Source organism: Chaetodon trifascialis, chromosome 1, assembly GCF_039877785.1.
Source record: "Chaetodon trifascialis isolate fChaTrf1 chromosome 1, fChaTrf1.hap1, whole genome shotgun sequence".
NCBI classification, from domain to species: Eukaryota; Metazoa; Chordata; class Actinopteri; order Chaetodontiformes; family Chaetodontidae; genus Chaetodon; species Chaetodon trifascialis.
This window is the reverse complement of record NC_092056.1, coordinates 19695439-19722505: the sequence shown is the minus strand read 5'-3', so window position 1 is coordinate 19722505 and position 27067 is coordinate 19695439. Positions and strand designations below refer to the sequence as shown.

The 27067-nt window shown below is 43.2% G+C and overlaps 1 protein-coding gene across 1 annotated transcript in view; it reads right to left on the bottom strand.

Moving 5' to 3' along the window:
* ush2a (Usher syndrome 2A (autosomal recessive, mild)) overlaps positions 1-27067 on the bottom strand; it is a 192936-nt gene that overhangs the window by 3455 nt on the left and 162414 nt on the right. The window contains exons 70-88 of the mRNA XM_070986267.1: positions 26171-26329; positions 25044-25206; positions 23110-23327; positions 22883-23019; positions 11796-11877; positions 11561-11706; positions 10803-11144; positions 10239-10600; positions 9755-10124; positions 9270-9551; positions 8996-9165; positions 7504-7834; positions 2810-3016; positions 2513-2605; positions 1999-2144; positions 1753-1871; positions 1309-1407; positions 1033-1209; positions 102-185 (exon numbers count right to left, since the gene is read on the bottom strand). Of these exons, the coding sequence (XP_070842368.1) occupies positions 102-185; positions 1033-1209; positions 1309-1407; positions 1753-1871; positions 1999-2144; positions 2513-2605; positions 2810-3016; positions 7504-7834; positions 8996-9165; positions 9270-9551; positions 9755-10124; positions 10239-10600; positions 10803-11144; positions 11561-11706; positions 11796-11877; positions 22883-23019; positions 23110-23327; positions 25044-25206; positions 26171-26329 (3687 nt within the window). The remainder of the gene's footprint in view (positions 1-101; positions 186-1032; positions 1210-1308; positions 1408-1752; positions 1872-1998; positions 2145-2512; positions 2606-2809; positions 3017-7503; positions 7835-8995; positions 9166-9269; positions 9552-9754; positions 10125-10238; positions 10601-10802; positions 11145-11560; positions 11707-11795; positions 11878-22882; positions 23020-23109; positions 23328-25043; positions 25207-26170; positions 26330-27067) is intronic.

Here is a 27067-nt window from a genome sequence, read left to right as displayed (position 1 = left end):
GTGTGTGTGTGTGTGTGTGTGTGTGTGTGTGTGTGTGTGTGTGTGTGTGTGTGTGTGTGTGTGTGTGTGTGTGTGTGTGTGTGTGTGTGTGTGTGTGTTACCTATGCCAGTGGCAGGGCTATATCTGATGGTGGGAGTACTGGCACTCCCACTGTTTGTGGTACAAGTCACCTGAAATGAGAGAGCTAAGAAAAGCAGAGAGAGAGACAGAACAGAAGAAAATGTTTTATGTTAAAATGAAGAGAGACTGATGTGGTGGTTGACTCAGAATCAGACCGTCAGCCCTCTGTAAGGCTGCATATACACACAAAATGACATCAGATCGAGATTCATTCATACTTAGGAGCAAAGGAAAGAAAGGGAAAGGAGCAAATATACTTCGGTGGCTTTAATGTGAAGGAACAAAAGTCTCTACAGTCCCATTTTCTGAATGCTTCCTCCCATCGACACTCCAACTGTCTCACATCACAACTACAGCTCACTCTGTCATGCCGACTCCCAATTCTTTGAAATACTCTCGTCATATCAGCACATCCCCTCAATCAAAGGCCTGGCTCGCCCTCATTACCAACCTGACAGCCAGTCAAATAAGAAATTTGATGGAAATTGCAGACTCACCTTTAAAAGACACTTAAATATGATATAGGATCATAATATTGGTAGCTTACTGCACATTACTGTTATATGGCCCAGACACCTGTCAGCCAAAGCCAATTAATTTAAGGAATAATTCATCCTTGAACAGTAACTGTACTGATGCTAAAAAAAATGGTATTTGTTGACTAATTCTGTTGAACTTAGCAGTCTAAGAACACACTCAATTTTGTTAAGAGTTGTGTATTTGTCTAATTGCAGCTGAATTATGTGTAGAAGTAGACATTCCTCCTAAAAGGTGAGTATTTATATACGTTACCACCATTTACAAATGTGTACAGTAAGTAGGTATGTATGTGTGTGTGTGTGTGTGTGTGTGTGTGTGTGTGTGTGTGTGTGTGTGTGTGTGTGTGTGTGCGCGTGCGCGCGCTCTCTCACTTTTCTGCGAGGTGCGTGGAATATGGAGATAGCTGTAGAAACCAGTATAGACCCTTAGCTGGCTCTCAGTCACACTATACTCCTTCAGGTAGCTGTTGAGGGAGAAGGAGCCCGCCCAGTCCAGCCAGATAACTGTCAGGTTACTGTCCACTGAGAAAGGAGACACATACTGGGGGGCTGGAGGGAGAGAGAGGGGGGAGAAAGAGGTTTTTGTGTTTTTCAATGACTTTCTGACTCGTTAGCTGGGAGGGTTGAGGGATTGGATGCATTTGTTACCTTCACTGAGTGTAGTGACAGTGGTCCAGTTGGAGGTAGTGCTGCCCATGCTGTTGAAGCAGGCAGCTCTCAGCTGATAGGTGGAGTATGGTTGGAGACCTGCACAGATTGGTTCAGTAGTTTGTTCACACAAACACAAACAGACAACACACTATGCAAGTGCCTCTGCAGGTCCTTATAATTTGGTGCTACTCTTTTCTGATGCCTTCTTTACAGCGCTCTCAGCTGTCTCTTTCATATGGTGCTCCTTAATTTCATACTGGTCTCTGTTCCCCTCTATTACCCTATGCTTTCTTCTTCTCAAGTATATCTCAGTGCTGCTTTGCTAGACAGTGTTTTGGTACTCTTGAAAACATCATTTTACAGGAAAGTGGGTCAGGACGTCTTAGTATTATTTATAGTACATTTTAAAATGATCTTGACTTGTCATAAACATGAAGTGACCTGTCACATTGTAGCTCCGCCTTTTCCCAAAGAAGCAGATTTCTATTGGTCCTTCAACGCAAGGGAGGGGTACAGGCTGGAGGGGCTGCGGGCAAGGTGATCTGAGATGTAGCTCACAGCTGGAAATGGAGCGAAAGAGAGAAAAGAAGTGGGAGAGAAATGATGATATGTGTGTCCGTTAATGAAGTCTGTCTCACTTAAGTGTGAATGCCTTTTCCTGTGTTTTCCTCTATGTTTCCGACTCACCTCTCAATGACTCCATTAGGTTCCAGAGGCTCGTCCCATTCCAGCTGCACAGAGCGTGAGGTCAGGGTGAAGGGACGAGGAGGAGGCTGGTGGGCTGGGGGAGCAGTCAGCGTGTGGAGCTCATTCAGTGGACCCTGACTGCAGCACTGCCAAACATTCAAAACAGAGACTTCAAGGATGAACAGTATTTTTTCTGAGTGTACAAGTATAGTATCCTGGTAATCTAAAAATTACCTACACAATATGTACACATCGAGTTCATGGGTTGTTTTGCAATTTAAAAAGTAACCCTCAGTGAGGCAACAAGTACCTCTGCTCAAGTATGTTACAGTAAAAATCTATGATTGTACAAAGCAATCAGTTAAATTAGACCATAGCAAGTGAATGCAAAATGCTCTGCTAAACAATATATGTCCCAATTAGTGACGTTATCCAAACTGGTGATCATCTTTCCTTTAGCAGAAATATTTCACAGCTATTTCACTTTACAATGTACAATTATGAGCATTATTACCTGATAACAGGTGCAGGCCTCAACTCCTACCCAGTACTGCGTGTAAGGACGTAAACCATGGAGTGTCTGCTGGTGGGATGTACCCTCAGACAGCTACAGGAAGGGGAAAGTGTGCGGGTGAGCTTAGTTTTTGGGGTTTTGCTCAAAAACAGAGAGAGGGAGAGAGGTGGCACTGAGTGATCACAGTAAAGGTTATAATTATAGAAAATGGAGGACAAGAAAGAAGGCAGTGCCATAATCAAACAAAACCCCTCTTATAGGTTAAGTGAATCGCTAAAGCAGCATGATGTTCTTTACCAGAGTGTGGTTGTTGTGCTTCAGAGACAAAACTCTGTACAGGCTAACAATCCCATTGGGTCGGGATGGAGGACGGATGTCCACTACCGCTGAGGTCGCTGAAACACGCAGGAAAACAGGTGGACCTACACCTTCAGGTGGGGCAGGTCCTGTTCTCCCATTGGTCCACACACTGGCAGAACGACCGGCCAAATTCACAGCCCACACCTGTTGGTCAACATCACATATCAGTTAATGATATCATAAGCCTTCATTCACATGTATAACCAGCGGTGAATAATGAAGAGAGAACTGTGACACAAAGCAAGAGCCAAACATAAACTTTTTTCTGCCGTCATTAGGATTTCAGACACATTTTATTAACTCCTCATGATGAAAGCTTCTCTTAATTACCCAGTATGCACCAGACCACCAAAAAGGATATAAGTCAATTCATTGGACCATCCATCAAAACTACCATCAGCAGTGAGAGCAAAACCTTTTCAACATGCAACCCAACACTAACATATCTGCATGACAATTACTTTTCACCTTCATCAAGGAGTTATTCTCACACACACACACACACACACACACACACACACACACACACACACACACACACACACACACACACACACACACACACACACACACACACACACACACACACAGACAGAGTAATCTTATTTGTGTGCTTGTGTTGGGTATAATTAGAGGGTGTACACAGCACAGGGTCAGGCAGGGTGGGGATTTGCATGTGTAAGTCATCTGTAGCCTGTCAGAAGTAGTGCAGAAGGCAGATGGATGGGTCTGAGCTTTACTGTTGAAAGTATGTGTCTGTGTGTGCGTGACGAGCTGTTTGTAGCTGTGATAGCGGGTGTTGTGCGTGCATGTGTGTACATGCAAGCGTGTTAAGAGTTGAATTAACCTCAATAATAGTCAATTAGGCTGTGATCAATCAGACTGATTGATCTAAGTGACAGCACATATGGACTGAGATGGGAGAGGGGAAAGAAGAATGGAAGATGGAGAGACTGGGAATGGGGAGGAGGAGGAGGAGGAGGATGATGGGTGGACAAGGCACAAGGAGAGGAAGCAGGAAAGCAAACAGAGGAAGGAGGAGAAATTTTGAGTTGTGCCGCTTCGAAATTTGGTGGCTCCAAATGAACCTGCTTGGATTGTGGTAATTCTATTGATATTTAATATATATTGAAAGTGTGCTTGTGTTACACAAACCACGTCTTATTGTTGGCTTCTTTAGTTGGTGGAGAACACAAAAAAACCCTTCATATCAATGAAAACTACTAAAATCTAAAGTCCTACTTTTAAGTTATCTGTACCAGTCAAACAGCTTGAAACACAGTAAAACAGTAACTAATAAAACAGGTGTACAACCATGCATGCATTTGTACATATTAGCCTGTTGAGCTATTCCACACACTGGGTATTTTAATTTGAAACAACTTTCTCTTGATGGTGAAAATAATATATCAGTTGTACATTTACTGCATATTTACTGCTCTTACATGCAGTGATGTCAGCAGCACACTATTGCTTTCTCTCAGTATTTGTATCTGTGTGTGCATGCAAAAGTATCTGCACATATGTGAGTGAATGCAACCTTTACAGTCACTTAATAAACACATTTCACACAGGCACAAAATTTTAGTCAAAGCAACATAAATTCATCAAACTCATAAAGCAGACACTCCTGCCCTTAAATGTTTAGTTTTTTATTAATATTTCTGACTTGTGCACCTACAGTTTTTCTCTCAGAGAGACCGACCTGGACTCGTCCGTCAGCCCGTGAAACTGTCCGCTGCTTTTAAAGGGGATGAGAGGAGCTGATGTGATTGGCCATTATTGTTGCCCACCTCGATTCCACCAGCCGATACTGCACTTTTCCTGCTAACAGTGTAATCATCCTGGTCCATTCTCTTTTCCACTCTTTTTCACATGTGGGACAGATTTTTGCTGCACCTTATTTGTGTTTCCACCTTAAATCTGGGTGAAATGACCAACTGATTCATTAACATTGATTCAGACTAACAACAACCCTTGAGCAAAACACTACAGGGGTCTGCATTGGTTATGCTGCCAATACACGTATCAGGTGTTCTACCTGGTATGGATGGTGGCATGTACATGTGTTGCTAGAGTTGAGGCAAAAGTTGATCCAGGATCAACAGAAAGTCCTCTGAATCATTCTGTGTTTATGTATTATCAGCCTTTTTGGACATTGTCTATACTGTCATGGCGTGGGTGAAGAATGGAGAATGGTGTGGGGGATGGTGGGAAGAAGAATGAAGGAAAGGCCGGTGTAAAGAAGTGAGGGATGAAAAGAAGAGGGTGCGGTAGGTAAAGGGCACGCTGTCATCCTGATGAGAAAAAGGTCAAAGAGAAGCGTGCAGCTAACAGCTGTGAGAGAGGCCCCATAGTGTGTGTGTGTGTGTGTGTGTGTGTGTGTGTGTGTGCGCGCGCGCGCGGTAGGCACTGACAACTAAAAAGATGATTACAAATGATACACATATTTGTTCGCCATTAAAATTATGCATATTATATTACTGATTCAAGTATCTGAAAGAATAATGGCTGTATGACACTTTTTAACTTCTAACATAAACCTGCTGAAGAAAACTTTTACATCAAAATGATGTCAATCAATGAGGACTGTCCCTGCTTATAAATAAATGAAGTAGTGTAAACACTACTGTTATGATATGAACTTGGATTTCTTCTGTACGTGTTAACAGAACAGAGCCCATAAAGAGGATGCAAAACGTCCAGTTAAACAGCCTGAAGAAAAAGTGCAGCATCAGGTGAAGGACTACAATATAGTATAAAGTTTTCTGCTACACGTGTACTTTCTACACAGCAACTGCGACGTGACTTGTTGCTTAAAGGAGTTTCAATTAAATTAGCTTCTGCCGTCATACAAAATTATAGCTGCAGCAATGAAATATTTCTACCCAGCAACAACCATGTTCTTCCCTTAGTAGCAACACAGTTTAAGCCTCGACGTGACGCACGGCTTTGGGCTTGATTAAGAAGTTTGTGCCACACAGACAGAAGAGAGAGAAAAAGTTCAACACTAAAGTCAGTCCAGATCACCTTGCCCTTGATCCAGTGCTAAAAGGTAGAACTCATCTCCTCGTCCTTATATCATCCACAGACTTTTTACTGCTTCTCTCCTCTCTCGTCCTCTCTTCTCCTATTGGGCCGTGATTTGGCTTATTAGACACAAAATAAAAATATACGCTGTTAGCTGCCATGGCAGCAGAGGAGCCGCCATGGCAACAAACGACTTCAGGAAACTACCAGACAGTATTTGAGTCTTTTTATTGGACGGTTTGACTGCGGACTTGATTTGAGTGCTCTGATAGGCCAACAGAGCTACTTGGCGGGTGCATCTACTTGGGGTGAAGGGGCTAAGTTGTGTGAAAGTGGGCAGTAATTAAAACCAAGCATAAAGCTGTCAATAGGAGCTTATGACCCAGTGTAATTAGCCTAATATGATTTCTCTCTCTGCACCACGGTGTGCTAAACTGAACTGACTTATCGTCCTTGTGTACGCTTCAAATACAGAGAGAAAGGATGGGAGCCAGATAGGTATACAGACAGATTAACAGCTAAATAAAAATAAAGCCAGGCAAAAAGGAAGACAGACAGCTAGGCAGCGGTAGAGGATAGACTGACAGACAAGAAGATAGACGAGCAGACACTGAGAAAAAATAGACTTACTTCATGAAAACAGAAAGAAAAGTCATGATGAATAACTTCCAAACATATCCAAACATTGATACCTCACTTCTCCATCCCTAACGCACACACAAGGACCACTGTGTACATGTGTTCATGGACATCACACACATACCACCACTTTGTCCACGTACCCCAATCTCCCACTGACAAATCCTCAGGGGACATGTAGCGGTCACCATTAAAAGGTCTTTCCAATACAAGCTCTGTTACCAAGGGGCTAACAGTTAATTCGATTGGCTGGCTGGTAATCAGGAAGTGGGGTGCTCTGAGGGCCCAGTGATTAATGGCTCTGTTGCCCGCCCGTCATCTCCCAAAGCTCCTCCCTCCCTCCCTCCTCCTGTCATAAATTAGGCCCCTCGTAAATAAAGACGGCACCACAATCAGGCAAACTCAATCAATTACACAGGTTCTCTGGCCTCGGCTCATACGTCTGACAGGCAGGAATGCTAATGTTATTGTTGCTTCCAAAGGGCTAGCCTGTCAATTAGCGTTCCAAAGCACAGCACAACAGCATGAATATGGACCCCGCCATTTAACACCTGTCTGATTACTTGGCTTGTGTGTGAATGTCTGTGTATGTTGGCGTGCGTGGATGAAGTATGAACGTGATCTGTGTGTGTGTGCCTGGGCGTCAGGAAAACATTTCATTGTGAAAAGAGGCTCCATCTTCTGATATGTCAGTCACATCAAATCTTATCTACAAATGAGGTTCACAGATCACAAAAAATCTTTAACTCCATGTCTACTGCAGAGGACAAGGAGGAGTACATTTACAGCATAAGAAGTATGTACAGCTGTGACAGTACACAGCTGCAGAGGTGTTTCTCAGCTGTCATATTTCTGTGCCATCTTCCTGGCTATGCAGAATCCAATTGCACTTTTTTGTTAATGTTTCTTGAATTCTGCTTTTCTAAACAACCACATGCATGTAAAAGCACAGAGCATTGTACCTGGTACTGGTATACTGTATATGGCTGGAGGGCTTCGTCTTTGCAAGTAGTAGAGATATTCATGTAGACAAGCGTTGCTGCATCGCCTCTTTCGGTGTCAGTGGTATCATCCAGCCGCCGGTACACCTCATAATGAAGGATTCTACCATTTGGCTGAACTGGAGGGGACCAGGTGAGTAGAAAGGTGGTCTGTAGGCCAGTGAGGGTGTCAGGCTGGAGGTCTAACAGTGGCGCTGTTTGTCCAGCAGGGGGAGACTCCAGAGTGAGTACAGATGACCAGTCACTGGAGGAGCAGCCCAGTGCCGTGCAAGCCTCCAGCCTCACTTCATACCTACACACACATGAAGGGACACGTTTTTAAATGCAATACTGAGTGATGTTTGCACTGTTGTTTCTTTTGAAGAGGGAAGGAACTAAATGAAATGATGGAGAGGAGTAAGGGGGAGGAAAAGAGACAGTTGAGTGGATAAAAGGTCAGGGGGGCTTTTATCATCTCAATCTTATCAGCACACAGTTGAGCTCACACTTATACAGGCACGTATTCAGGCACAGTGACACACAACTGTGAATGCGACCTCACACACGCGTACGCACACAGACATAAACACTTATATAGTCTTTGGTCTACTCTGCTGTCTTTTTCTGAGACAGAGAGATGGATGCATGGCCACTGCTTCAAGGCTGACTCTCTTCCCTTTTCTCTCTCTCTCTCTCTCTGTCTTGATTTCTTGCTTTGAAACACCACAGTCTTGACGATTTCCTTTTGGCAGCTTGATTGAGAGCTTGTTTTTCACCTAATCAAGATATTTGCATTTTGACAAGCACAATAGTTTTGTAATTTATAGCAAAGGCTTTATAAATACAGCACTGACTTAGTGTAGGTGTCTCCTAAGAGTACAAACTGCACAGTGATGTCGAGCATCTTTTTATCTTTGCAAGATGAATTTTTTATGTGCAGGTAAGTGATACACAGCAGTGAGAGAAGGCACAAATGGTTTTTGCGGTAGATCTTTCTGTTTATTTGCTCCAGTGTTGAAATGTGTCATACTTCTGAGAAGAGATTTGGAAAACACAGCATACTGGGTTACTTTTAGATCCACCTCTCCTTATTTCTGTCACTTTCAGTTCAAAGTTTGAAAGTTCAAATTTACAGCAGTTTATATAGGCTCACTTTGAATTTGATCGTTTTAAAATACATGTTAAATTTCTATTTTAAAAGAATCGATTAACTGACAGTTTTTAAGAAAATTAAAGGGATTAATTGACTGAAATCAGTGAACTTCTGTACAGCAGTCCCTGGATTATGGAGGTTTAGGTAATACAGTTTAATGAAAATGTAAATTCTTCACCCGTCAGCTTTGCAATAAAGAAAAAAAACAACAAAATAAAAAACCTACATATTCTTCCTATCTAAACATGTGGCATACAGTACTTCCAACATATGTTGCTGCAAAAAACTAAGAGTGAACTGTGGAGATGTGCTTTAACTGACCTGTGGTAAGCAGCCAGCCCTTGCAGGGTGGTGCGCCGGTTGGAGAAGTCACTCTCCTCTGCAGTGAACACAGTGCTGGTGATGCTGAGCTGGACTGGATCTCTTTGATGCACAGTGTAACTCACAATGTCTCCATTAGGACGGGCTGGAGTACTCCACTCTACTCTCACCTGAAAAAACATATCGCACAAAAACTTTTAAACCGCAATAGTAGGAAGTCGTAATATCATGATTCAGCTGTTACTTTTATGGACTGAATTGCTGAATGACTCACCTGGCTTGGTCCCAGAGGCGTCAGTGTGGGGAGACCGACACCAGAAGGAGCTGATGGGTGAGTTTTTGCTGTGGCTGCTGCACTGCTCACTGTCCCTTTGCTGTTGTTGGCCCTGACAACGTAGCTGTATTCAACGCTTGGCAAAAGTGTGAAGTCGTGGTAATGGGTCTCTGTGCCAACGTAGATAACTTCGCCATCTCTCCGGAGCTCATACCCCGTGATGATGCCATTGGGGTGTTCAGGTGATCTCCAGCTCACCTCAAGTGACTCTGGGCCAGTGACCTTCAAAGGAAAATGTCAAAGGTCACTTCAAACAGATCTTTAAAGAGAGCAGCAAATTTGTGCAAAGGCTCAGTTCCACTGAATTTAAATTCTACTGCATGAGCTGTGAAGTGTCTTCAGTACTACGAATGAAATCCACAGATTTAGGTGTTGCACACCTTGTAACAGAAATTTCACTAGAAGCCAAAAATAAACAAACACACCTTAAGAGTCGGGGCAGGCAGGCCTGTGGGTGGAGCCTCCTCAGTTACAGTGGACACTGTGGGGCTGGTGGTGCACCCACCAGTGGTGCAAGCTAAAAGGACCAGCTGGTATGATGTGTGTGGCTGCAGATCTGACACTACTGCATGTAGGCCTCTCCCGTGATAAGCCTGTTCACTGTTCAGTTTCAGCACATATTCAGTCACCTTTCCATTCTGTGTCAGCGGTTTGCTCCAGGAAATGTTTATACTATTGGATGTGATGCTGTCCACTACGGGAGCTTCTACTGTGGCAGGTGGAGCCTCCAGAGTTGTGATGTTTGTATGAGGACTGGTGATGCATCCCTCAGACGTGCAGGCTATGATTGAGTAGCTGCAGAAAGGAAAAGATAAGATAGAATAATAGCTTAAAGGCTCTTCTAAAAATGACCAATGGTGGTGGTTATTTGTAATCCACACGGGGTAGATAATAGTAAATAAATAATACCTATATGTTGAAAATGGTAGAAGGTCCTCATCGGTGTAGCTGAGGACAGTTGGGTCAAAACTAAATGAGAAACTGACATTGTTTCTCTGAATCCTGTAGGACTGAAGTACCCCATTGGGCTCTAAAGGCGGAGTCCAAGACACCACCACCTCACTGGGCTGGCCTTGGAGGTGACTCACTGTTGGGGGGGCTAGACCCCGAGGAGGGGCCTGTCTGGTTGTCACAGTTACCCAGGGGCTGCGGGTGTGCCCAGCAGGGTTGTGAGTACGGACACTGAACTCATAATGTGTCCAGGGACGTAGGCCGGTCACTGTATACGAGAAGGTGTCACCAAGTTGTAGGGATGATTGTCTGAACAGCACCTTTTGGAGACAGTTGGATGTTTAAGGTTGATGGGTTGAACAACAGTTACACAATATTCGTCTTATTACTTCCATTGAAGTTGAAAGACATACTGATATTTGTGGCACCTGGAGTTCTATGAGGCTGAGAAATGGTCAGATTGACAATGAACTTAGAAATCAACACTTGTATCTTCAGAGATGTCTCATTACTTTCACCTACCTTTCCTCTGTCAGTACCCTCCTCATTACTTCTTCCCCTTCCCACTTCCTCCAGACTTCTTCCAAGTAAGACATACTCTCCAATAGGCCCATTGGGCTGGGAGGGAGGCCCCCAGGTGAGTGACACATGGTCTGGGCCGATGAAGAGAGGCCTAGGAGGGGGCTGGGAAGCGGGTGGAGCTGCTGCTGTGGTGACATGCTGAGGTGGAGTGCGTGTGCAGCCGGCTGAGGTACAAGCTTCAAGAGTCAAGGAATACACAGTCCATGGCTCCAAACGACGAAAAAGGAAGTTGCGTGATAGTCCGCTGAATTCCAGGTTCCCCTCACTGTACAAGTTATACATCTGGACGGGAGGAGACAGGGAAAGCAGGGAAGAGGAAGGAAAAGTATCCAGTGCAGTGGGAGAGGAGAGGAAGAGAAGGTGGGTTAAAGTAGGACTTAATGGGAACAAAGGAGGGAGGAACATGTGTAGGCTTGACTATACGGACCGCAGAGCAGGCCTATTGCTGTACATGTAAGTAAGTAAGTACATGTAAGTACTCTATGTCCACGTATATACAGATCAGTTGCTGAATTATGGTAAATTGAGTGTCTTGTGAGTTGGTAACTTATGAATCGACTTAATTATTGGTATTTATCTACTATTTCTACTGTCTTCTACTATGTGAGACTCATGTTATGTGAGGAGCAGCAGGCTTCATCGACTCAATGCTCAGTGCACACTTTGCTGTTCTGTGTTTTTGTTTATACACTATGTACCGTGATGATTCCATGTGGAAGACTTGGCTGATCCCAGCTCAGCAGTAATGCCCTGCCCTGCTCTCTTTGCTCCACTGAGAAGTTTGCCAGGCCAGCCGGAGAAGCCTCCAGGGTCCTAATGCCTACCCATGGACTGGACACGCCACCTGAAGGGTTATAAAACATGTAGACTCAATGGAGTGGTTCAATGGTCGCTGCTGTATTTTAAATGAGCGACTGATCACAATGAACCTACCTGCATCGTTGACAGCTTCCACTCGTAGACTATACTGACTGTACGGTTCAAGACCATAGACTGTTGCCTCTAAGACTGAACCCTGAGAGAGAAAGAGAGACCAAGGTATGATGAGCGATGGAATGAACAGTGCAGAGAAGTAAAAATGGAGGATAAAGTAGGAGAGAGGGATGAGAGGGACATAGTCATAGAGAGGAGGAGATATGAGAGAAAAGAGCAAAGACAAAGGAATGATTGGGCAAGAGTTAAAAGGAGAAAGGATGAAAGAGCAGAGATGGAAAGGGAACAGGGAAGTGGGTAGCGTGCCATAGCAAGAGAAGAGAGCGAGAGGAAATTAGTTACACAAACAAATCCTGCATGAATAAAAACCAGTGCATTACTCATTAAAATGGGGAATGAAAAGGGACACTGAAACAATGGCAGGCTAAGATGACATGACATGGGATTTGTGATATCAACATTTCAACATACAGCCTCTGCCATGGTAAAGTAAGCAGACACCACAGAAGTGGCAGAGACAGAGAGAGACTGGCAGGAATGCGGCCGTCCCTTATGGGTGAATTCAAAGCTTCCAGATTGAGTGTTTATGTCACACATGCACCCTTTTATATCACACACACACACACACACAAACACACACGCAGACACAGGCAGAGTGAGTGTGCCAGTAGCTTTAGGCAGTGGGACCCAGCCCAACACCCTGGCACAGGGGCAGTGCATGTCTGTGTGTGTGTGTGTGTGTGTGTGTGTGTGTGTGTGTGATATAGTGGAAAAACCATTTACTAATTGATAAGAGACACACTGTTGTTTCAAAAGGCCCTGGCGTGCGATGACATGGTAGTGAGGGAGCACTAGGCTCCAGGATATAGCATTGCCTGTTTGTTTGTTTGTTTGTTTGTTTGTTTGTTTGTTTGTTTGTTTGTTTGTTTGTTTAGCACAACGAGCTTGAAGGCAACTATGAGAGTGATCCTTGTCTGTGTGTGAACATATCTGTGTGAACGTTCAACATAGGAAGCTACATTTTTTCATGTGTTGAGTCTGCAGTTTTTTAAAAATTGTCTGATCAGGACCGTATTCTTCCACACAAGCAAGCAAGCATATGTAAAGAGATTAACTGGTAACCCACTTCAATGCAGCGGCAAGAGGATCAAAAAGGCTCCAATTCAAACTGAATCAAATGAAAACCCTGACAAATCACCGTAGCGTGGCACCAAGGATGAACTGTCGGAACAACAACCAGAATGCATGTATTCACTGTTTTCATGTCTGGAAGCCAACATGTTTTTCATCCACAGTGAAATAGGATTAATAAGCCCCTAGACACCTAGACACAAGCTAAATCCTCCTGCAAATCACAGCACTTCTCAGTAGAGGGAGGGAGGGAGGGACGCAAAGAGAGAGACACGAGGTGGAGAGAGATAGAAAGAGGAAGCGGCAGTGGTAGTGAGACATAAAGGCCGAGAGAAAAAAGATTAGAATGAAATGAAGTAAGGCGACATAGAATTAGAAAAGAGGGACAGAAAAAAGTCACAGGTAAGTTAATAACTGATGAATGAAATAAAGAAGACAGAGACAGAAGGAGGGGGAGCGTGTGAAAAAGAGTCAGACCGAGAGAGAGAGATTGAGTGACTGAGTAAAAAAAGATGGAAGAAAGCTAAAGTGGGAGAGAAAAAAAGATAAATGTGGCAAAAGGGAGAGACAGATTAAGTGAGCGAGAATGAGAGATCTCTCCACCTTAAAAGCCAGTGAAATATGTGAGGCGTGTGGCCTATAAAGCGGTTAACATATGCACATTGTCAATAGCAGCATCTGGCGCTGGCAGCTTTTATAGGAGCATGGAGACTCTGCTACACGCCTCTAGATGGCAATACATTCAAACACTTTATCACTGAAACACACCACATTAACGGCCTCCTCACACACACACACACACACACACACACACACACACACACACACACACGCACACGCACACACGCACGCACACACACAAATTCTCCACAATCAAACACTATGAAATTCACAGCCTCAGCTTGCTAACTGCACACACACACACAGGCAGGCAGGCAGTAATCAAATAGCGCAACACTAAAACACACTACTATTACATTACATTAACAGCTCCCACAATAACTATTTCTCTCTCATACATACACATGTGCAGAAGCAAATGCACACACAACACTTTCACGGTGTGTTACAACACACATATCAAGGAATGTGTAGACAACCACACACACACACACACACACACACACACACACACACACACACACACACACACACACACACACACACACACACACACACACACACAAAACCGCCAGAGAAATAACGACATGAATAACAGTTAAGATAAATACACACAGTTGGAATTGAATTTCCCAACTTATATTATTATTATTTCATATATTTGTTGGGTTTCTGTCATGTCACTATATTTGTACTTTATGTATATTATACAGCATCTGACCTTGCTGTGTGTAAGATTAAACAGTTAAACATTAAATGGCTGTTTTATTTTAGATACATATTCATTTTTCAGCACCAATTTTACAGCAAGAGCCATATTGCAATTTAGCAATAGATACTGATGATCTCACTGTAATATATAGGCCGAGATCTAGTTTGTGACTTTTTTTTTTTGCAGCAGCAGCAGCCACAAAAACTGCTTTTGATAAATGTTTGCATTTCTGTACAGCCTATTTAGAAATAAAAGGGCAACCTATGAAGACCCCCTGAAAAGCTACTATGTAAGATATGAAAGCAAAAGGTTCTCGTCAACCTAAATTCAGTGTGCATGAGCATGTGCACGTGTGTGTGGATGATCAAAGTCACCAGTTAATCTAGCCAAATGCAAGGGAACAGAGGGGGAGCAAGAAGTCAAGAGACGGAGAGCGAGAGGTGGTGGGAGAAGATGAGAGACTTGCACAGATGTAAAAGAAAGAAAGTGTAAACAAGACAGAGAGAGAGAAAAGGAGACAATGATGGGCACAGAACAGAAGAGACAGGAAGAAGTCTTACTAATTTATACATTAAAGAAACCTCAGATCTTACATGGGTCAACACAACTTAGCATTGAGGGCCAGGAAGCAATCTATTCAATCTTTTATTTCCTCATTCTGTCTTCTCTTTGGTGTGTGAGCTGAGCAACAGCAGGGGTCCTCTGGACATTGTGTGTGTGTTTCTGCATGTGTAGCCTATATTAAAGGGTCAGTATGCATGTGTGCTCCTTGAACCTTGTGCAAATATATTGATATCGGCTGTTTATTTGCGTGCATTTGCATGTATCCTAACAAGCCCACATCTGCATGCATCTTGTTTTGGACCCATGTGTCCCTACTAGAAGTGTGTGTGCAAGTGTACAGCTGAGTGTGTGTGATATTCAGGTGGAGAGGCATGGTGCAGCCGGGGGGACAGTGTGTGATACTAATTAAGAATAACCATGTGTATTTGTCAAAAGAATTATGCTGATTATCTCACAAAGGCCCCAGCACTGGGCCCCGCAGAGAGACAGAGACGGAGAGATGGACCAACATTAGCATATGGCTGCACACATGCATGCACATACACACGCACACACACACACTCTCTCCTTGTCTCTCTCTCTCTCACATACACACACATATACACACATGCAGGTAAAAGTAATGTGAGTGCCTAAGAACATACATGAAAGAACCATGCCTAATGATAAGTGAATAGGGTCCAACTGGTCTGCCTTAGGGATGTTTCTCCCCACAGGCCTTCTATGGCCTCTCTGCTCTGTTACATTAAGACCTGGAGAGATAATAAAGCACCATGCTGTTTCATCTTTTCTTATGCGTCTTACTTCAGTGTGTGGTAAAACATGCTATGATCAGAGATGATTCAATGCAGTTCAGCTCAGTCCAATTTAATTCAGTTTCATTCAGCTCAATTCGATTCAATTCAATTCAGCTCAATTCGATTCAATTCTTTAGTCCAGTCTATTAGCACAAGCTGTGCCCTGACCAGCCCTGTGAGAGCAATAATTGTTTTCGGAGGTTTCTGAGGTGAGCCAGTGTACCACACGCTGCTCTCTCGCGCCCCATGCCAAGCTCTCAAGCCAAGTTTGTGTGTGTGTGAGTGTGTGTTCATATTTATGTGCACATGCCTAATTCAATGCTGCTGGAACAATTGCCCTGTGTCTGTTTGCAAATGCCCTGCGTGGGTGTCCCTGCTAGTCAGTGTGCGTTAGACAAACCCTGACACATACAGACGATCGTGCGACAGACACACACACACACACACACACACACACACACACACACACACACACACACAGTGCCATTAGGCATGTGTTTTGTATGTGGCCAGCACAGACATAGAGAGGGACTGCAGGGGTCTGGAACAGGCATGCCCACTTCACACCGACAGCCATGATTGGCTTTGGCGGCTCTAGACCCCAGGAACAGCATATTTAGTGTGCATCTATGAATGTGTGTGTGCATTTGTGTGTGTGATGTGCCCAAAGACCAGTGGACAAATTCTGACGAGTCAGGGACGATATGCTTAAAATCCACAGATATTCTGAAATAAACTGAGTGAAAATTTGCTTGTCTGTGGATGCAGTTTTCTCTGAGCTTTTTTTTTTCACAGTGCAGGGCAATTCAGTACAAAAAATGGATATTTACCAATGACTAGTTGGTAAAACAAATCAAATAAAATAACACAAGCAATTTCCAATCATGGGCTGCAATGTCTTGTTCTTTTTCTGTCTTTGAGTCTGTGGAGATGTAGATAAAACAAAACTTTTAAACCCGTTGTACCCAATCAATGAACAAAATGCACACAGCCAAATATAAAAACAAACATTCTGCATTCATGTCCAGACTGTGAGACAACATCAGAAAGACAGAGAGGCTGGCAGGAACGCCTCCTGCAGACTACAGTCAAAAGAACAACCCACTTCCAAAACAAACACTTGATGAGCATTCAGACACACACACACACACACACACACACACACACTCTTACACACACACATGCTTTCCTCCAGAGTTGAATGGACTCAGTCATCACAAATATACTTAAGTATTTTTTGTCTCTGTCTTCTGAGCACTCACATTCAGCATTCCTCTAAAGTGATGGCCATCGTGTCGCAGTTGCACCACTAAACACCCATTAAGACAAGTGGAGAGCACTACACTGGATGGTGTGGCCTCTTCACAGACAGACACACAATAACACACAACCTGTCATTACTGAAAGAGTGAGAGAAAGAGGGAGGGGGAGAGAGAGAGAGGGAGGGAGCACAAAGAGAGAGGGAGGAAGAGGAAGTAGGAGAATACTTGAAAAAAAATCACTTGTAAGAGTGAGAGGGAGACAGAAGAAGAGGGAGTGGAGGGGGGCAAAGATGGACGGTGAGAATGGCATAAAAACTGTAATTTGTGACAGAGGCAGATAAAAGCCAGACGGATATGCAGTGATGGAGGGAGGACTGAGCAGGATGGAGCGACAGAGGGAGGAGTTGTGAAAAAGATGAGGGGACGAGAGAGAAAGATTGCAGCGAGGAGAAGAGGGACTGTTGCAGCCTGATTATTTGGCTGTTTATGCAGAATGCTGAGAGCCCTCCAATCAGAGCTGGAGACCTCTAACTAAGGGGTCTGACAGGCCGAGGGCCTAATGAACTCTGCATCTGAGTCTCCTTATTCTCTCCTCTAATCCTTCCCTCCTCTCTTCACCTGTGTCCTCCTCCCCTCTCAACCTCCTCATCCCTCTCTCCTCACCCTCTGTGCACTCAGCTCATTTCTCTGTTGCCTCAACTCCTTTGTCTTCCACATTTGTTAAAGGGTGTCACTGAGAGCAAGGGCAAAGCCTGACGAGGCTTTCCTATTCCTCTGACCACCCGCTATCCTCTGCTCAGTATCTTTGGTGGGTAAGTGACACAAAGTGGAGAAATGAACAGACAGTAAGAGAGGGTTCAAAGCTCTAAGTAAGGGAGGAGAGCCACATCATGTTTACATGTCACAACAGGTAAACCTACTGCATTTACAGATTCAACCTGTCTGTGTATATCCATAATGTAAGTTTGCATTCCTGAATATTTTCTTTTATATCTTTTTATTATATCCTGGAAATCCAAATCTTTTGAGGATGAATACATTTCTATAGCCATCACTGCAATAAGAGGGGGGGCATTTTGTTTTTCATGATATGTGAAAACTATGGTGGCTGAGAGAGCTCAATTGACTGCAACTGAATAAAATATGCAAAAGGCCATCTAAGTCACTGGGCAAAATACATGCACATAAATAGAAAACAAGCAAATACTAAACAGACTCCCCATGGGACCTATACTGTAGATACATGTTAAATAGTTGATCATTTTGGGAAACATGCTGTCTTGTTGTCTTCTAGTCCTTAAGCTAAACTAAGCTTACTGGCTGTGGCTTCATATTTAGGTGGCACGGTGGTAACACTGTCGCCTCACAGCTAAAAGGTCCCGGGTTCAAATTTCGCTGTGGGCACGGGGGCGTGTCCTCCACCATGCCCTCGGTGCTCCCGGTCTGCCGTGAAGGAAGGTGACCAGGATGGGGTAAAGGCGGAGGACAAATTTCACCAAAATCTGCATGGCATGTGATGCATGTGACTAATAAAGGGGATTGTCCCTCTGATTCTTCTAAAAATTTGTATTGTATTGGTTGTAGCTTCATAGCCAGCAGATTGGGAGCGGTATCGATCTGCTCATCTAACTCTACTATTTGATCCTATCACATCCTCACTGTCACTCTGAAACAAATACATTTAATGTTTGCCCATATCAATTTCATTGATTTTTGTAAATATCAGTTTATTCTGAATTTGATACAGCAACATGCTACAAGCAAGTCTGGACAGGAGCAACTACCTACCTAAGACTGGGAATGATGTGGAATGCTCCACAGGTAAACAGGGTCATTGGAAACAGGTGAGAGTATCATGATTGGGTATGAAAGGGGCATCCTGGAAAGGCTCAGTCGTTCATGAGCAAGGATGGAGCGAGGTTCACGTGATTGTTTAAAAAATATTACTACATTAACTTGGGAACGTCTCGTAAAACTTTGGAGACAGTTCAATTGAAAATGATTGCGTTCTGTTTTTAGTTGTGTTTGTGTATCCAATCATTCAACACACCTGCTGACCATACATGTCTGACTACACACCTCATATTCTGATAGCATATATACATGTCTCAACTGCGCATGCCTTAATACACACATTCTGACTGTGCAGGTGACACACACATCCACACACACATACTGAAATCTCATGTCGGCTTTGGGACACAGTTCGCCGGCTGGCCTTCGCTGTCCTGCACTCTCTGACGGGCTCTTAATGGTAAACTAACAGATTGTAAACATGCTGCTAGCTCTCTCTCTTTCTCTGCTCTCTATATTAATTACTCTCCTTCTCTCCATCTCCTTCTCTTTCATCTTCTCTCACCTCTTTCACTTCCCCTCCTAGCCCTGTTTGTTTCATCCTTCCCCCCCATCTGCATCCCTTCTTCCCTTCTCCTCTTTTTCTCTCCCTCTCCCTCTCTCTCCCACTCTCGCTTTTCCTAGGGTATTTTTTAAACAATGTGTCCTTCATGTACGGTTGGTTACAGGGTGTACAGAAGGACATCATTAGCGCTGGTGGTTAAGCTGTAATTTACACCATTACCGAGGTAGGGGCCATTTTTATTGCCTAGTAAATTTCAGCTCTGAAATATTTAGACCATATGGCTCAATTTGTGTAATAACCTTAATTTCCAAGCACCCTTCAGCTCCCTTCAGCGCCGGCTGTTGTTGGCGGATGGCGGAGTGGTGTGTATACACGTTTGTATGTGTGTGCACGGTTTGGGGTTTAGAGCACACACACACACACACACACACACACACACACACACACACATACATGCATACCCAGAATTATGGACATGGCAAAAATGTTAACACACTCCACACAAAACCTCTTACATGCACGTTACACACTTTCTTCCACACACTCTCACTCATTCATTCATTCATTCATACTCTTAAACACACACGCACGCACGCACGTGTACACACACACACACACACACGTACGTATGCATGGCGGTAGCAGATTAATAGGGTGTCAGCTTGTGTTTGGGTGAGGGAGCGTCAGGCGTCGGCCAGATGGTTCTCAGGGATGATGACTGTCAGGGGTCCTGCTCTGATCAATGGGATGTATTAATACAGCACACATGCACACACACACATTGTTGAACATACACACACAAACAAAAATACGTTATGCATGCACACAGGCACACATTCAACCATATTCAGACATATGTATCCACATAGAGTAACACTCACACACATACACACACATACACAGTCTAACTTCACCAGTGATCCCAAGGGCCACGGTGTAACATCTGGAAGAGCCAGGGGAGGGAGGAAAGGACAGAAGAGCAAAGGAGGAGAAAGAGGGAGGTGGTAGGAAGAGAAAAACAGGAGGTAGGGGGATTTAAAATGGAAAGAGGGAGAAAAGATCAGTGGCAGAAGCCAGGGGAGGAGAGAGAAGGGAGTGGAGAAAGAACAGGAGGTGCAAAGGGAGTAAGTGAAGAGATAGGAGATTGAAGAGGTGCAGAGAAGAGTTAAAGGTGGAAAAGACGAAAGAAGGTTGTAAAGATAGAAAAGCAGAGCTGAGGAAATTAAGGGTGGGGTGGAGGAAGATGCAGGGAGAGGAATGAGGGAGGAATGGAAGGGTTTAGATAAAACCAGAGTGAGTGAAGGATGGGAGCAGAAAAAGACGGGAAAAAGACAGAAAGGGTGGAAGACAGAAGAGAGAAGAGGCGAGGGCAAAACCCCTGAGCCAGAATTTGGTGAAAGCAAAATGAGCCTTTTCATGGAGACAGACACCCAGTGAGCTTTCCCAAGAAGAAAAATACAAACAGTCCCTGTGTACACTGCCCTGTTTTTAAAAAACAGAGCTGATGGTGGGATGGGATAAATAAAAAAAAGTCCAGAAAGAACTCCAAGAGGAGGAAAGAAAGCAGAGGAGAAAAGATGGAAGAGAAACATAAAGCAAAAGCAAGAAAGGCAACTTGACAGGGTTGTTTGAGTGACTAACATGTCTGTCAAAAAGGTGTAAAGCATGGAGAGTGAATTCGTGTGTGAGACTGTGTGTGTGCCAGGCGGTGCGCAGGGGTCTAGCGAGGCAAGCCGCCTGCGCTCCGTACCCTCATTCCGTCCGATTGCCATGACGACCCCATTAATCAGCCAAGCTGGCACAGAGCAGGGTTCCCAGCCCAGCCTGAGATCGATACACACACAAATACACACATACCAAATGGACACAGACACACACACACACGCACGCACGAACAATACATCCACAAAGTAAGACATTTGGAGCTGAAAAGAACGGGTGGATCAGTGACCATTAAGGAGACGAAAGGGTTAACTCCTTCTTGTGCTTTTTCATTTTGTTTGTAATGATTACAGGTGATGTTTAACCTTTGATGATCCTGGTCTTATAACACATGAGGTGAACTGCATGACTTTCTATTGACCAAGGATATGTTTAAAACATCTACCTAATATCAAAAATCATTTTTGGTTGCACATTGCTAAGCAGCACAAAGTCAACACACAAAGTGTTACGATCCCTCAGCGTGCTCTTTATAAGTTCGCTCAGAACTTTCTCGTTTTCACTTTCTTTGTGTATTGCTAAACAACGGAGCACATGTGGTGAAGGCAACCGCGTGACAAATGACCGCCACCAAAATAAGTCTATGCCATGTCAATGAGCCTCTCACACATACACAAACACTCTCTCTCTTTCTCTCTCTCTCTCACACACACACACACACACACACACACACACACACACACACACACACACACACACACACACACAAACAGAGTGTTCCATATCAATGAGAAGGTGAAAGGTCTCCATTTACATCTTGTATTAATTATGAGTGACAAGCCAAAGGTCACAGAGGGAGAAGAGGCCACTCGTATGGACAGAATATAGATCTATACTTCTACCTCCTTCCCCTATTCGCACCCTTCCCTGCTTTCCCTATCTATCACTCTGTCTCCCCCCTCTTGTTCCTCGACTTTTCTCCCCCCTCCACACTCTCTTTTGGTCTCACTCATTCTTGCTCTCTTTTCTATTTCTTACCTTCTCTATTAACTGCATTATTCTTTGTTCTGCAAGTCTTTTGCTGATTTATTTTCTGTGTGTATATGTGTTAACACCTTTTTCCTCCATCTATGCTCATCTTAGAATGTTTATCTTGATTGATCATGCACACACACACACACACACACACACACACACACACACACACACACGAACGCACGCGCGCAAACACAGACACACACACACACACACACAGGTGTGTAGTGGTGTGCAGAGAGGAAGCTGGTCATTGTTGGTGAATATCCCATTTCAGCTTTGGGTTAACTGTGCTTACAAGAGAGACAACTCATATTCAGACTATATGACAGCCGTTAACATTAGTATATGTGTTCATGTGTATGAGCTTGAGCACGGGCCTGTCTATGTCTCCTATGTGTGTGCACGTGCATTTGGTTTGATGGGGTTTGCTTATAGTAATCGGGCATGGCACAGAATTGAGGGAAGGGCCGTGGAGAATAGCAGGCCATGGACAGTGTGTGTGTGTGTGTGTGTGTGTGTGTGTCTTCAGGCCCCTCACTGTCAAACAGATGGCACAAGCACCACAGGTAGAGTCCAAATTTCTTCACATGCATCACAAATGACAATAGACACACGTACACACACACACACACACACACACACACACACACACACGGATGCGCACACACTGTATATCATATATCTATGTCAACTTTCTATTTTCTATTACATTTTTAATGCTTATGAGTTCTATGGTTGTACATTTACAGTCATGTTTGCATATGTTTCAGTTTGTGCTCATTTGAATGTGTGAGTAATCTTTTCAGTACACAGAACAATTCACAGCTCAACCTAAATGATATCAGATACAACGACATGTGATCAAAGAGGAGACTGTCCTAAATGCATGCATGCTCCCATCATCCAGCATTCACAGTGTTTGTGTGTATCTGTGTTTTTACCTCCACAGTGAGAGCAGTAACAGCAGATGAGTTGATCGTTGGGTCCTGTTGGTGCTTCTTGTAAACCAGTCTATAATGGGAAATGAGACCGTTGGGCCATCCCGGTTCACTCCACTTCAGATGGGCCGAGTATGCACCTGTCAAAGCGCACAGCATTACAGACTGTTAGTGACTCAATAGAAGAACACTGTAACCATACCAGTTTTCATGGGACTCTGTGAACTCACCAGTGGGTGTGGCAGTGGGAGGGGCCATATCTCGTGGTTCTGCCTGCAAAGTCTGAGCTAAAGCCCACTGGCTCAGAACAGAGCCTTTGGAGTTGTGGGCTCGAACCCTGTATTGGAAGTAGCTGAAGGGCCGCAGGGCGGGGCTTGCATCGAAAAATTCAAGTGGCCCACTGGACCAGATAAAAACCAGCAGCTCCTCCTCTGTTCCTACTGGACGCCTGTAATAGATAAAGTACTTGGGTCAACTACTGATCATTATTTAAAAAAAAAAAATACTTACAAGCAGTCTTTCTGATATGGTATGTTCCATATATTTTGGTGTCCCTTTTATTTATAATATACTAAAAGATTATGTTAAATTGACATCGCTTAAGTTGTATTTAGTATACGAAAAGCTGCATGAAAGATATGCTTGAATAATTGTTACAGTATTGTATATCATGTATATTTTGGCTACCAAAATAGCACACTGCTTTCAAAGTATTCCTTAAGTTTCTTTTTGCACCTGAACTGAAAGTATACTGATCTTTCACTTGCTGTGTATTTGCATTATTCAAAATATACTTGAATTATGAATTATTCTCGAGTATGTTATCTAAAAGTATTTTAGCATATTTTAGCGTACAGAAAATGAGTACACTTCGGTTGTGTGGAGTTAAGAAATAAGAAATGTAACATCACGTTTTAAAGATCATGTGTAAAGTTAGCGGCTGATGCAAGAAACCTGACGTCTTGGTAAGCCCCTTTGTCTGTGATTAAATAGGGTTTCAGGTGTGACTGTGAGAAAGAGAGATTTTCCTACTTTATCCAAGTCCCTGTCTGCCTGAGTCTGATCAAGCCAGGTGTGTGTGTGTATGTGTGTGTGTGTGTGTGTGTGTGTGTGTGTGTGTGTGTGTGTGTGTGTGTGTGTGTGAACTGCTATGCTAATGTGTGTTTCCTGAGGACTTAAAGGGCTTAGTCTGGTCTGACCCTGCATACAGATCACACACTCTTTGGTCAACAAGCAGACCACGACCTTCAGCATGCATTAAAAACATGCGCAGACGCACAAACACACACACACCAAGTATGCAGACTGGTAAGCAGAGATTTACCTACAGCCACATCACAAAAACTTCTCTGCTTTTCTGTATATAAATGTAAATATGCATACTATACGTATGCACACAGTATGTGATCTGTGCGTGCTGCTATTGGTTCACATGAGAATATAATAAGCAGCTCTGTGTGTGATGTAGTTGTTTCTATGTCTGCTTTTCTATACTTCATCATTCACTTTCAATACACTTTCCCATGATGAAAAAAGCCTTTCTCAGTCTCAGTATGTCTCTCGTATTGGTTTGCTTTCTTATGGACAGTGTTCAAAAACCTATGTTTTTTTTTTAAAGGAATAATTGAACATAATTTTCGCCCATGTTTGACAGCCCTAATGCGCACTGGCTCCTTATGTTACAGTAGCTCAGATGATTCAGACAGACACTTTAATGATGATGGATATGATGCACAATGCAACAGCCAAATACCACCTCAAAATTTGAGACTGTCACCTAAACAGATGAACAACCATTCATGCATCATTGTTATAATTGTTATGACAGTGTTGTTACACCACTGAAAAAAGTGCTCAGTGGCTATTTGGGCTTGCAAAGCACGTGACTTTGATACAACAGTCAGAGGCAAACAAAATATGCTGCAGAATTTTGCAGTTTGCTCCTTAGATCTCAACCTGTTACTTTCTTTTAAGGTGTCCTCAGTAAAATCATGAAGGTCTTTGTAATTATATATTAAGTGTCTCCAGCAACGTGTTGTATCCAATCATCTACATATTCCAGACGAAAAGGGGGCTTTATCAGTAATGTTATACATAGTAAATTCTGTATGTATACGGTATACTGTATACTGGATACTGCATGTGTTTCTTGTGTGTGTGTTACCTGTATATATGGTAGGATGTGATGAGTCCATTGGGTTTTTGAGGGGGTGACCAGTGGAGCTCAAGGAGATTGGCTCCAGCTGCTTTTACTGTGGGGGGCAACAGACCTTCTGGGGCAGTCTCTAAAGTCCGAACATATACACCCTCTCCCACTCCACACCCATCTGCCAGGGGCAAAATTGAAGCAATCTGTCACAAAACACATGCACTTCTAGGAACACGCCTCCAATCAATTTGTTCCTTTTAGAATCCTGATTCCAAAAAAAGTTGGGACACAGTGTAAACTGTAACTAAAAACAACATGCAATCATTTGCAAATGAACTTTGTTTACTGACAAAGGTTTTATGAAGTGTTCCTGAGCCTGTGTAGTAATCTCCTTTATACAATCATGTGTTCACAAAGTGGTGAACCTCGCTCCGTCCTTGCTTATGAATGACTGAGCCTTTCATACCCAATCATGATGCTATCTGTTATCAATGAACTTGTTTATCTGTGGAATTTGGTGTTTCTGGAGCATTCTACAACTTTCTAAGTCTTTTGTTGCTCCTGTCCCAACCTGTTGCTGGCATCAAATTCAGAATAAGCTTAAGATTGATTAGTAAATGGTCACATTGTGTTCTATTAATGCTACACAAACCCTCCCAACTTTTTTGTAATCTGGGTTATAAATCAGTGTAACAAATCAGATCAACACTGTATCTTCAAGCTAAAGCGGGCATTACCATGTCACTAAAAACAGGCCTTTTGCTGCAGTTCAAAATCTGCTTGATGATGGGCTAGTTACAGACTCCATCATTGGTCTTCTCACTCCTCACATCACATGATGCAGTAGATGAACATAGAACAGGTGCATCAAGGTGTCTTTAGCATCTTTGTGGTTTGAACGTGAGAATAAACACAACTGCTTCAGCCCTCCTCAAACTTTAAAGCAAACTGTGTGATTCCATGTACATTTCAGTGGGCAGCTCTGCAGAGGACAATGTTCAGCATTATACCAGCTTGTTACAGAGCAAAGCCTGTGTTAAACAGAACTGCATGTCAATCACAAAGAGTCCTGTATGTATACTTTGCTTTTTACAATGCTCTATTAACTGTCTCATTGCGAATAGTAAATTTCAAACACTTACCAATCTGACAGGCCTGCACTCTGATGTAGTAGGTGGTGAATGGCTCTAGACCAGTGACAGTGAGGCGCAGGTCTTGTCCAGCATGATGCGTTATGGCTCTGTCACTTCCTGGCTTTAAAAGGATGTTGTAGTTTACAGGCTTGCTGCTGTTGAACTGAGCTGTGGAAATGGAGAGACAGACACACAGGATATGATTACAATTGTTTGTTTTTTTTGTTTGTTTTTTTAACAGTTGTTCTCTTTTTAACTGAAGTGCATTTCCGACTGAAACAAAAGAGGATGAATGATGGAATTTTACATTTTACATTAAGTTACTAGACAGGCCTTTTTCCCACCACATTGCCATCAAATCACTGAAAGATGAGCGAAGGACTTTACACTTGAATGACCTACATTTCCCTTTTGATGCTCAGAAAAGCATTTTTGAAAACAGGGGCATAAAACCTTGACATCTGAAGGTCACTGACCGCTTCAAATATCAAAAAAGTGCATTTAGCCTAATTACAATAAGCTGAACTATGAACACAAGACAACAGAAAGGTTGCTCATTAATATACTTTCTTCTTCTGCTTTGTAAGACGATCTATATGCACAGTCAAAGAAGTCATATTCCATGTTGGATAACTGAAAATTTTGAGATGTGGTCATGTGAGGTCACTTTATAAAGACAAGACTGTAGATAGAACATAGTTAAGACCAGATGTTCGTGTTTAAAGTTCTCTTAGTAAGTAAGTTTATGATTTCCCACAAGTACAACTGCATATTTCATAGTTCATAGCATTTTTGTCGTCTTACTGCCTGATCTCACTTTCACAATCCTGTGGGCTCACAACTAGACAAAAACCACACAAATGCATACACAGAGAAACACCCACACTGATGTATACACACACACAC